The 14,320-nt window shown below is 39.3% G+C and overlaps 1 protein-coding gene across 9 annotated transcripts in view; it reads left to right on the top strand.

Annotated features, from left to right (window-relative positions):
- osbpl8 (oxysterol binding protein-like 8) overlaps positions 1-14,320 on the top strand; it is a 200,896-nt gene that overhangs the window by 162,039 nt on the left and 24,537 nt on the right. For all 9 annotated transcript variants that reach the window (XM_061913980.1, XM_061913983.1, XM_061913979.1 and 6 more), the window contains 7 exons: positions 1,780-1,964; positions 6,055-6,136; positions 6,220-6,318; positions 6,409-6,505; positions 6,578-6,676; positions 8,341-8,438; positions 12,088-12,177. In XM_061913980.1, coding sequence (XP_061769964.1) covers positions 1,780-1,964; positions 6,055-6,136; positions 6,220-6,318; positions 6,409-6,505; positions 6,578-6,676; positions 8,341-8,438; positions 12,088-12,177 — 750 coding nt within the window. The remainder of the gene's footprint in view (positions 1-1,779; positions 1,965-6,054; positions 6,137-6,219; positions 6,319-6,408; positions 6,506-6,577; positions 6,677-8,340; positions 8,439-12,087; positions 12,178-14,320) is intronic.

Below are 14,320 nucleotides of genomic sequence, written 5' to 3'. Positions count from 1 at the left end.
ATGATCCAGACATTCAGTAGATGATGTGGACACACTGTAAAGTACAGACACACTGTAAAGTTCTTACAATAGTGTACTTAGAGTAGTGTACTTACAGTAGTGATGAAATTGACACAGTTTAGTGTACTTACGGTAGTGATGATGTGGTCACAGAGTAGTGTACTTACAGTAGTGTATTTACAGTAGTGATGATGTGTACACACACTAGTGCATTTACAGTACTGATGATATTGTCACACAGTAGTGTACTTACAGTAGTGATGATGGGAACACACAGTAGTGTACTTACAGTACTGATGATGTGGTCACACAGTAGTGTACTTACAGTAGTGATGATGGGAACACACAGTAGTGTACTTACATTAGTGATGATGTGGACACACTGTAAAGTTCTTACAATAGTGTACTTATAGTAGTGATGGTGTGGACACACAGTAGTGTACTCACAGTAGTGATGATGCCGACATACAGTAGTGTACTTACCGTAGTGATGATGTGGACACACAGTCGTATACTTAGAGCAGTGTTCTTACATTAGTGATGATGTAGACATACAGTAGTGTACTTAAAGTAGTGTTTTTACAGTAGTGTACTTACAGTGGTGATGATGTGGACACAGAAGTGTACTTCCAATAGTGTACTAACAGTAGTGATGATGTATACATGCAGTAGTGTACTTAAAGTAGTTTTCTTTCAGTAGTGTACTGACAGTAGTGATGATGTGGATACACAGTAGTGTACTTACAGTAGTGATGATGTGGACACACAGAAGTGTACTTACAGTAGTGATGATGTGGACACACAGTCGTATACTTAAAGTAGTGTACTTACAGTAGTGATGATGTGGACACACAGTCGTATACTTAAAGTAGTGTACTTACAGTAGTGATGATGTGGACACACTGTAGTGTACTTACAATAGTGTACTTACGGTAGTCTACTTACCGTAGTGATAATTTGGACACACAGTCGTGTACTTAAAGTAGTGTACTTACAGTAGTGATGATGTAGACATACAGTAGTGTACTTACAGTAGGGTTGACATAGACACACAGTAGTGTACTTACAGAAGTGTACTTACAGTAGTAATGATGTGGACAAACAGTAGTGTACTCACTGTAGTGATGATGTGGACACACTATAAAGTTCTTACAATAGTGTACTTAGAGTAGTGTACTTACAGTAGTAATGATTTGGACACACAGTTCTGTACTTACAATTGTGTACTTACAGTAGTGATGATGTAGACATAAAGTAGTGTACTTGCCTTAGGGATGATGTGGACACACATTCGTTTACTTGAAGTAGTGTACTTACAGTAGTGTACTTACAATAGTGTACTTACAGTAGTAATGATGGGGAGACACACGGTAGTGTACTTATAGAAATGTAATTACAGTAGTGATTATGCGGACATACAGTAGTGTACTTACCGTAGTGATGATCTGGACACAGTCTTGTACTTAAAGTAGTGTACTTACAGTAGTGATGATGCAGACAAACAGTAGTGTATTTACCGTAGTGATGATTTGAACACAGTCTTGTACTTAAAGTAGTGTACTTACAGTAGTGATGATGCAGACATACAGTAGTGTACTTAGACTAGTGTTCTTACCGTAGTTTACTTAGAGTAATGTACTAACAGTAGTGATGATGTGGACATACAGTAGTGTATTTTGAGTAGTGTACCGAGAGTAGTGTTCTTACAGTAGTGATAATGTGGACATGCAATAGTGTACTTAGAGTAGTGTACTTAATGCTGTGTGACTCCCTGTGCAGGCCGGTGAGGCAGCCCAGACAGAGACGGTGTCGGAGGAGAACAAGTCCTTGATCTGGACTCTACTGAAGCAGGTGCGGCCCGGTATGGATCTGTCTAAGGTGGTGCTGCCCACTTTCATCCTGGAACCCAGGTCCTTCCTGGACAAACTTTCAGACTACTACTACCATGCAGACTTCCTCTCAGAGTAAGTGCTCGCCCTCACAGACTTCCTGTCAGAGTAAGTGTTCGCCCTCACAACGACCAGGAACCTGCTGGGCTCCAACTTGACTTCAAATAAATGCATCACCACACCTCACCACACCACATCACACCTCACCTCACCACATCACACCCCACCTCACCACACCACATAACACCACACCTCACCACACCACATCACACCTCACCTCACTACATCACACCACACCACACCACACCATACCTCACTACACCACACCACATTACACCACACTACACCTCACCTCACCACACCACATTACACCACACCTCACCACACCACATTACACCACACTAAACCACACCTCACCACAACACATCACACCTCATCTCACAATACCTCACCTCACCACACAACACCTCCCTTCACCACATCTCCCCTCACCACACAACACCTCCCTTCACCACCCTACACCTCACCACACCACACTTCACCACACCCCACTACAGCACACCTCGCCACACCACACCTCGTCACACCTCACCTCGCCACACCTCCCTACACCACACCTCACCACACTACACCTCACCACACATCACTACACCACACCTCACGACACTACACCTCACCTCAACATCACCTCAACTCACCACACCCCACCCCACCACATCTCACCTCACCTCACCACACAACACCTCCCCTTACCACACCTTACCTCACCACATCACACTTCACCACGCCTCACTACACCACACCTCACCACAACACATCACACCACACCTCATCACACAACACCTCCCTTCACCACATCTCCCCTCACCACACCCCACTACACCACACCTCACCACACCACACCTCACCTCGCCACACCTCACCTCGTCACACCTCACTCCACCACACCTCACCACACTACGTCACCACACCTTACTACACCACACTTTACGACACTACACCTCACCACACCACACCTCAACATCACCTCAACACACCACACCTCACCCCATCACATCTCACCACACAACACCTCCCCTCACCACACCTTACCTCACCACTCCACACCTCACTACACCACACCTCACCACAACACATCCCACCACACCTCATCACACAACACCTCCCTTCACCACCCTACACCTCACCACACCACACCCCACTACACCACACCTCACCACACCTCACCTCGCCACACCTCACCTGGTCACACCTCACTCCACCACACCTCACCACACTACACCTCACCACACCTTACTACACCACACTTTACGACACTACACCTCATCACACTACACCTAAACATTACCTCAACACACCACACCTCACCCCACCACATCTCACCTCACCACACCTCCCCTCACCACACCTCACCTCACCACACCACGCCTCACTACATTTCACCTCGCAACTCCTCACTACACCACACCTCGCCACACCCCACTACACCACACCTCACCACACAACACCTCCCTTCACCACCCTACACCTCACCACAACACACTTCACCACACCCCACTACACCACACCTCACTACACCACAGCTCACCACAGCTCACCACACCTCGCCACACCACACCTCGTCACACCTCACCACGCCTCACTACACCACACCTCACTACACTTCACCTCGCCACACCTCACTACACCCCACCTCACTACACCACACCTCACCACACCTCACCACACCGCACCACACCTCACTACACTTCACCTCGCCACACCTCACTACACAACACCTCACCACACCTCACCTCACCACACCACACCACACCACACCACACCTCACCTCACCTCACCACACCTTACCTCACCACACCACACTTCACCACGCCTCACTACACCACACCTCACCACACCTTACCTCACCACACCTCACCACACCTCACCTCACCACGCCTCACTACACCACACCTCACCACGCCTTACCTCACCACACCTCACCTCACCACACCTAACCACACCTCACCTCACCACACCACACCTCACCACACCTTACCTCACCACGCCTCACTACACCACACCTCACTACACTTCACCTCGCCACACCTCACTACACCACACCTCACTACACCACACATCACCTCACCACACCACACCTCACCACGCCTCACTACACCACACCTCACTACACTTCACCTCGCCACACCTCACTACACCACACCTCACCTCACCACACCTCACTACACCACAACTCACCACACCTCACCTCACCACACCACACCTCACCACACCTCACCTCACCACTCCTCACCACACCTCACCTCACCTCACCACACCACACCTCACCACAAGTCACCCCCCTCACCTCACCACACCTCACTGCACCACACCTCACCTAACGACACTACACCACACCACACCTAACGACACTACACCACACCACACTACACCACACCTCAATGTCACCTCAACACACCCCACCACACCTCACCCCACTTCATCTCACCTCACCACACCTTACCCCACTTCATCTCACCTCACCGCACAACACCCCCCTTCACCACACCTTCCCTCACCACACCACACCTCAACACAAATCACCACACCACACCTCATCACCTCAACACACCACACCTCACATGACTTCATGAGGTTAGAAATTGTAATTCCAAAGACACTTTGATAAAAAGAACAATTTAGAGAAGAAAAGTAGTATTTTCGTATGATTCAAATGTGTTATTAAAAAGTATATGTGTTATTAAAAAGTATATCTATGTAAAAAGTCCATCTTTGATTAAATATATTGCAAAGTTACAACTTGTTTGTGAGTTCCAATAGAAATTGAGACTTGTTTACTTCTGAGAGAACAGTAAACATCAAACAGTCATTATCATTTATTTATTTCTCCATCCTTTTATTTATTTCATTTTTTTTTTACTTTTATAACCGGAGTGTTTCACAGCCAGCTAGCCAGTAAATTATCTTCAGAATAACATTTTCCGAATGCTCTTTCCATTTTTTTCATTATTAATAAATCAGCAAAAAGTCTTACCATTTTTTTTAAGTGTTGCATTTTAGCATTGTAGTCATTCTAATTTCCCAAAACGGGTTCTCCAGAACATTTAGGGCGGTGTTTTTCAACCTTTTTTGAGCCAAGGCACATTTTTTGCGTTGGAAAAACCCAGAAGCACACCACCAGCAGAAATCACTAAAAAATGAAACTCAGTTGACAATAAAAAGTCGTCGTCGCAATTGTTGGATATGACTTTAAAGCATAACCAAGCATGCATCACTATAGCTCTTGTCTCAAAGTAGGTGTACTGTCACCACCTGTCACATCACACCCTGACTTATTTTGCTCTTTTCCTGTGTGTAGTGTTTGTTCTTGTCTTGCGCTCCTATTTTTTGGGCATTTTCCTGTAGTAGTTTCATGTCTTCCTTTTAGCGATATTTCCCGCATCTACTTTGTTTTATCAATCAAGAATATTTCAGTTGTTTTTACCCTGTGATGAGGTAGAAAATGGATGGATTATCCTTCTTTGTGAGGACATTGCTGATTGTCATGTACGGTATAAAATGGGTGGGGTGGGTGGGGGGGATGTACTTTGTGGACGCCGTCTTTGCTCCGCAGTAAGTCTTTGTTGTCGTCCAGCATTCTGGTTTTGTTTAATTTGTAGTTCAGTTTTAGTTTTGTTCCGCATAGCCTTCCCTAAGCTTCAACGCCCTTTCTTAGGGGTACTCACCTTTTGTTTATTTTTTGGTTTAAGCATTTAATACCTTTTTTACCTGCACACTGCCTCCTGCTGTTTCCAATATCTACAAAGCAATTCGCTACCGGCTGCCACCTATTGATATGGGAGAGTATTACACGGTTACTCTAGAAAACACTAACACATCATTTGCAGACTACAATTACTGGTGTGCAAAAAACATTTTTTTACCCCAAATAGGTGAAATTAGATCATCTCCCATGGCACACCAGATCGTCTCTCACGGCACACTAGTGTGCCACGGCACAGTGGTTGAAAAACCCTGATTTAGGGAACTTTTTTCTAGATTTCAGCACACATCAGCCAATATTTTCAAAATAAAATACATAATATGACTTGCAAAGAATGTCGTGTGATTGTTGATAGTTACCACCTGTTGTCGGACCTGAGTCAGCGCTTGTGTTGTGTCTCAGGGCCGCGGTGGAGGAGAACGCCTACAACCGCATGAAGAAGGTGGTCAAGTGGTACATCTCTGGCTTCTACAAAAAACCAAAGGTCAGAACCGGAAGCACGCTTTCCTTGCCGTTGCCTTTCAAAATAACCAATTCCGAGCTTGACCGCGTGCCTTTGAACGGCAGGGCTTGAAGAAGCCGTACAATCCCATCATCGGGGAGACCTACCGCTGCCTGTGGCTCCACCAGAAGACCTCCAGCAAGACCTTCTACATCGCGGAACAGGTATTACGTCGTCTAGGCGCCCGAGGAAAGGCGCCTCGGGAGGGGAAAGTGTGACGATAACCGTATAAGTAAGACGGTGATCTGCGCCAGGTGTCCCACCATCCCCCCGTGTCGGCCTTCTACGTCAGCAACCGGAAGGATGGCTTCTGCCTGAGTGGGAGCATCCTGGCCAAGTCCAAGTTCTACGGTACGTCCATCGTACTTCTCCAAGTATTGCTACTCCAACACGTACAGCACGATGTCTGCTGGGCTCTTTCAGGGAACTCCTTGTCGGCCATTTTAGACGGCGAGGCCAGGCTCACCTTTCTGAACCGAGGAGAAGACTACGTGATGAACATGCCGTATGCGCACTGCAAAGGTCAGATTCTTGTGGCTGACGTGAATATCGCCCTGTTTTTACTCATATTTATCCACTTCAATACTTCAAATACAAGTGATACTCACTGATATGATAACAGGAAAACATAAGTGATACTCACTGATATGATGACAGGAACATATAAGTGATACTCACTGACATGATAACAGGAAAATATAATTGATTCTCGCTGATTTGATGACAGGAAAATGTAAGTGATACTCACTAATATGATAACAGGAAAATATGAGTGATACTCACTGATATAACAGTAAAATATAAGTGATACTCACTGATATGATAACAGGAAAATATAAGTAATACTCACTGATATAATAACAGGAAATTATAAGTGATACTCACTGATATGATAACAGGAAAATATAAGTGATACTCACTGATATAATAACGGGAAGATATAAGTGATACTCACTGATATGATAGCAGGAAAATATAAGTGATACTCAATGACATGATAACAGGAAAATATAAGTGATTCTCACTGATTTGATGACAGGAAAATATAAGTGATACTCACTAATATGATAACAGGAAAATATAAGTGATACTCACTGATATGATAACAGGAACATATAAGTGATACTCACTGATATGATAACGGAACATATAAGTGATACTCACTGATATGATAACAGGAAAATATAAGTGATACTCACTGATACAACAGGAAAAAATAAGTGATACTCACTGATGTGATAAGAGGAAAAAATAAGTGATACACACTTATATGATAACATCAAAATATAAGTGATACTCACTGATATAATAACAGGAAGATAGTAGTGATACTGATATAACAGAGAAATATAAGTGATACTCACTGATATGATAACAGGATAATATAAGTGATACTCACTGATATGATAAAAGGAAAATATAGGTGATACTCACTGATATGATGACGGAACATATAAGTGATACTCACTGATATGATAACCGGAAAATATAAGTGATACTCACTGATATGATAACAGGAAAATATAAGTGATACTCACTGATACAACAGGAAAAAATAAGTGATACTCATTGATGTGATAAGAGGAAAAAATAAGTTATACACACTTATATGATAACATCAAAATATAAGTGATACTCACTGATATAATAACAGGAAAATAGAAGTGATACTCACTGACATGATAACAGGAAAATATAAGTTATACTCACTGATATGATAACAGGAAATTATAAGTGATACTCACTGATATGATAAAAGGAAAATATAGGGTGATACTCACTGATATGATGACAGGAAAATATAAGTGATACTCACTGATATGATAACAGGAAATTATAAGTGATACTCACTGATATGATGACAGGAAAATATAAGTGATACTCACTGATATGATAACAGGAAAATATAAGGGATAGTCACTGCTACAACAGTAAAATATAAGTGATACTCACTGATATGATAGTGATACTCACTGATATGATAACAGGAACATATATATGATACTCACTGACATGATATGAGGAAAATATAAATGACTCTCACTCATATGGTAACAGGAAAATATAAGTGATAGTCACTGATATGATAACAGGAAAATATAAGTGATACTCGCTGATATGATGACAGGAAAATGTAATAAAAACTGACCTTTGATAAAGTGAACATTGCTGTATTTGTGTGCAAGGCATCCTGTACGGCACCATGACACTGGAGTTAGGCGGTCAGGTGACCATCGCCTGTGAGAAGACAGGATACAGTTCTCAGCTGGAATTCAAACTCAAGGTCTTTTTATGTCTTCCACATTTGTAGTTTTCTCTCTTGCTATCACACACTCCACCTCTCCATTTCTTCATCTGTACTCCACATCACATCTTATACTGTAGTAGGCACCTTCAAAATCTCATTGTACATAGTTAAAATGTCATTTTACATAGTTGAAATATTATTGTACATAGTTAAATATTATACATAGCTAAATATAATTGTATATAGATAAAAATGTTGTTTTACATTGTTGAAATATAGTTGCACATAGTTAAAATGTAATTTTACATAGTTAAAATGCCACTGTACATCGTTAAAATGTTAAATTTGTTAAATATCATTGTACATAGTTAAGTATTATTGTTCATAGTTAAATATCATTGTACATAGTTAAAATATAATTCTACATAGTTAATTATCATTGTACATAGTTAAGTATTGTTATTCATAGTTAAATATCATTGTACATAGTTAAAATATAATTCTACATATTTAAATATTTTTCTAAACAGTTAAAATATCATTCTACATAGTTAAATATCATTGTACATAGTTAAAATATCATTCTACATAGTTAAATATCATTGTACATAGTTAGATATCGTTGTACATAGATAAAAAATGTGTTTTACATTGTTAAAATATAGTTGCACATAGTTAAGCTATAGTTGTACATCGTTAAAATGTCATTGTACATAGTTAACATATCATTGTCCATAATTAAAATGTCATTTTACATAGTTGAAACGTTATTGTACATAGTTAAATATTATACATAGCTAAATATCATTGTATATAGATAAAAGTGTCGTTTTACATTGTTAAAATATAGTTGCACATAGTTAAAATGTAATTTTAGATCGTTAAAATGTCATTTTACATAGTTAAACATATCATTGTACATAGTTAAAATGTCATTGTACATAGTTAAAATATCATTGTAAATAGTTAAATATAATGTTACATAGTTAAAATGTCTTTGCACATAGTTAAAATATATTTGTACATAGTTAAAATGTCATTGTACATAGTAAAACTATATTTTTACATAGTTAAAATGTTTTTGTACACAGTGAGAATATATGTGTACATAGTTAAAATGTCATTGTGCATTGTTAAAATATCATTGTACATAGTTAAAATGTCATTGCACATACTTAAAATATAATGGTACTTAGTTAAAATGTCATAGCACATACTTAAAATATTGTACATAGTTAAACTGTCATTGTACATAGTTAAATATCCATCCATCCAGTTCCTACCGCTTCTCCCTTTTTTATAGTTAAAATATCATTTTACATACTTAAAAATGTTATTGTACATACAGTAGTTAAAATAGTTTTGTACATAGTTAATATCTTTGTACATAGTTATAAATATGTTTGTACATAGTCAAAATATCATTGTACATAGTTATATATTATTGTACCTAGTTAAATATTATTTGACATTGTTAGAATATCATTTTACATAGTTAAAATATTATTGTACATAGTTAAATATTATTTTAAATAGTTAAGTATAATTTGACATCGTGAGGATATCATTTTACATAGCTAAAATATCATTGTACATAGTTCAAATAAAGTTAAAAGTAGCATTTTACAAACTTGAAAATATAATTTAACGCAGTTAAAAATATCATTGTACATACTTAAAAAGATCATTTTAATCTAATTAAATATATTTTATAATATAATTTTATATTTTTGAAAATATCATTTTACATAGTTAAAAATGTCATTTTCCAAACTCAAATGTGCTAAAAAATATGTATAATTTGACATTGTTAAAATATTTGACATATTTAAAAATCCATCGATCAATTTTGTACCGCTTGTCCCTCATTTTAGATATTTAAAAATATAATTTTACATAATAAAGAATAGAATTTTACATAATAAAATTTTTTTTAACATATTTAAAAATATGATTTTACATTGTCAAAAATAGCATTTTTAATATTTAAAAATATTATTTACATAGTCCAAAATAGCATTTTTAATATTTAAAAATAAAATTGTATATAGTATAATTTTACATGTTTAAAAAAAAATAATTTACATAGGTTAAAATCTAATTTAACAAATTTTAAAATATAATTTTATATAGTTGAAAATATAATTTTACATCATTAAAAAAAATAATATACATAGTTAAAAATGTAATTTTAAATATTCAAATGTGCTAAAAAAAAAAAATCATTTGACAAAGTTAAAATATTTTAGGCTTCACGGTGGCAGAGGGGTTAGTGTGTCTGCCTCACAATACGAAGGTCCTGCAGTCCTGGGTTCAAATCCAGGCTCAGGATCTTTCTGTGTGGAGTTTGCATGTTCTCCCCGTGAATGCGTGGGTTCCCTCCGGGTACTCCGGCTTCCTCCCACCTCCAAAGACATGCACCTGGGGATAGGTTGATTGGCAACACTAAATTGGCCTTAGTGTGTGAATGTGAGTGTGAATGTTGTCTGTCTATCTGTGTTGGCCCTGCGATGAGGTGGCGACTTGTCCAGGGTGTACCCCGCCTTCCGCCCGATTGTAGCTGAGATAGGCGCCAGTGCCCCCCGCGACCCCGAAAGGGAATAAGCGGTAGAAAATGGATGGATGGATGGAAAATATTTTACATATTTAAAAATATCTATCCATCCATTTTGTACCGCTTGTCCCTCATATTTAAAAATAACATTTTACATAATAAAATATATAATTATACATAGTAAAAAATATGATATAACATATATAAAAATATTATTTTACATAGTCAAAAATAGCATTTTAATATTTAAAAATATTGTTTGACATAGTCAAAAATAGCATTTTTAATATTTAAAAATTACATTTTATATAGAAGTATAATTTTACATATTCCAAAAAATGTACATAGGTTAAAATCTAATTAAAAAATATTTTAAAATGTGTAATTTTAGTTGAAAATATAATTTTACATACTTAAAAAAATATATACATAGTTAAAAATGTCATTTTACGTATTCAGATGTGCTAAAAAATATCATTTGACATAGTTGAAATATTTGACATATTTGAAAATATCCATCCATCCATTTTGTACCGCTTGTCCCTCATTTTACTTATTTAAAAATATCACATATATTTTAAAAATATAATTTTACACAGTTAAAATATCATTAGACATAGTTTAAATATAATTTGAAAGTTAAAGATATAATTTTACATATTAAAAATATAATTTTACATATTTAAATGTGCTTTTTGAAAAAAAAACATAGTTAAAAATGTCATTTTACGTATTCAAATGTGTTAAAAAATATCATTTGACATAGTTAAAAATCTTGACATCTTTGAAAATATCAATCCATCCATTTTGTACGGCTTGTCCCTCATTTTACTTGTTTAAAAATATTATATATATTTAAAAATATCATTTTACACAGTTGAAACATTGATAGACATAGTTCAAATATCATTTTACAGTTAAAAATATCATTTTACATCCATCCATCCATTTTCTGCCGCTTATTCCCTTTGGGGTCGCGGGGGGCGCTGGTGCCTATCACAGCTACAATCGGGCGGAAGTCGCCACCTCATTTACATATTAAAAAATATACTTTTATATATTTAAATATGCTTTTTGATCTGCATTAATACCGATTCCGCCATATTTGCTACTTCCTCTCCGCCCTGGCAGCCGTTCCTGGGCAGCAGCGATTGCGTCAATCAGGTGTGCGGCAAGATCAAGCTGGGCAAGGAAGTGTTGGCCACGCTGGAAGGACACTGGGTAGGAACCACTTCTCCATCCTGATAATGCATCACAACATATCATAGCAAAACCCCAGACACCGATGGAAAAATGATGCACTGCAGTAATATGATATTTGATTATTGTTACTACATGGTAGTGCTGGACTGGTGTTTGTGTAAAGTACATAAAGTGAGGACACGGTACAGGTGCAACTTAGACGATTAGAATATCGTGCAAATGAATTAAAAAAAATGTTTTATTATTAGGACTTATTATGACTTATGGTCATAATAAGTGATAATAAATAAATGCTGGTATGCAATGACTTGATATCACTCACTTTTTTCACAGTTGACCTTGAATTGCTGACATGAACCAACTTTTGCACGATATTTTTTAATTGTTTGAGTTTGACCTGCGTATTTATTACCGTCACAATATATTTGGGGCTTTAAGAAAGGATTTCACTTGTGTATCAACTCCATATTTTACTTGAATAGTTGGGGTGAATGAGGTTGTTAGAAATATAGAGCAAAAATGAAGCATTTGAAGCTTAAACATGGCAAAATGGAGGTTATTGTACCTCATATCCGATCATCATCCATCCATCTGCTTATCTGAGGTTTAGTGGCGGGGGCAGCAGCCTAAGCAGGGAAGCCCAGACTTCAATCTCCCCAGCCACTTCGTCCAACCCCAGTCCCATCGTGTCCTGGGTCTTCCCCGTGGCCTCCTGCCGGTCAGACGTGCCCGAAACACCTCCCTAGGGGATCGTTCGGGTGGCATCCTGACCGGAAGCTTGAACCACCTCATCTGGCTCCTCTCCATGTGGAGGAGCAGCGGCTTTACTTTGAGCTCCTCCCGGATGGCAGAGATTCTCACCCCACCCGGCGGAGGAAAGTCATTTCGACTGCTTATGCCCGTGATCTTGTCCTTTCAGTCATAACCCAAAGCTCATGACCATAGGCGAGGATGGGAACGTAGATCGACCGGTAAATTGAGAGCTTTTCCTTCCGGCTCAGCTCCTCCTTCACCACAACGGATAGATACAGCATCCGCATTCCTGAAGACGCCGCACCGAACCACCTGTCGACCGCACGATCCACTCTTCCCTCACTCATGAAGAAGACTACGAGGTACTTGAACTTCTCCACTTGGGGGCAAGATCTCCTCCCCAACCTGCAGATGGCACTCCACCCTTTTCCGGTGCGAGAACCATGGACTCGGACTTGGAGGTGGTGATTCTCATCCCGGTCGCTTCACACTCTGCTGCGAACCGATCCAGTGAGAGCTGAAGATCCTTGCCAGTTGAAGCCATCAGGACCACATCATCGGCAAAAAGCAGAGACCTAATCCTGCATCCACCAAACCGGATCCCCTCAACGCCTTCACTGCGCCTAGAAATTCTGGAACAGAATCGGTGACAAAAGGGCAGCCTTGGCGGAGTCCAACCCTCACTGGAAACAGTTCTTAGTTAATGTCGGCAATGCGGACAAATCTCCGACACTGCTCGTACAAAGAGAGGACTGCCACAATCAGACAATCCGTTACCCCATACTCTCTGAGCATCATCCAACAACATGTTCTTACAGAGAGAGGACCGCCACAACCAGACAATCCGTTAACCCATACTCTCTGAGCATCATCCAACAACATGTTCGTACAAAGAGAGGACCGCCACAATCAGACAATCCATTACCCCATACTGTCTGAGCATCATCCAACAACATGTTCGTACAAAGAGAGGACCGCCACAATCAGACAATCCGTTACCCCATACTCTCTGAGCATCATCCAACAACATGTTCGTACAAAGAGAGGACCGCCACAATCAGACAATCCGTTACCCCATACTCTCTGAGCATCATCCAACAACATGTTCGTACAAAGAGAGGACCGCCACAATCAGACAATCCGTTACCCCATACTCTCTGAGAATCATCCAACAAAATGTTCATACAAAGAGAGGACCGCCACAATCAGACAATCCGTTACCACATACTCTCTGAGCATCATCCAACAATTCGTACAAAGAGAGGACCGCCACAATCGGACAGTCCGATACCCCATACTCTCTGAGTATCTACCAACAACGTGTTTGTACACAGAGAGGACCGCCACAACCAGACAATCCGTTACCCCATACTCTCTGAGCATCATCCAACAACATGTTCGTACAAAG

This window comes from Nerophis ophidion, linkage group LG10 (assembly GCF_033978795.1).
Source record: "Nerophis ophidion isolate RoL-2023_Sa linkage group LG10, RoL_Noph_v1.0, whole genome shotgun sequence".
In the NCBI taxonomy this organism is placed as follows: Eukaryota; Metazoa; Chordata; class Actinopteri; order Syngnathiformes; family Syngnathidae; genus Nerophis; species Nerophis ophidion.
This window is presented reverse-complemented; position numbering and strand designations above follow the sequence as displayed.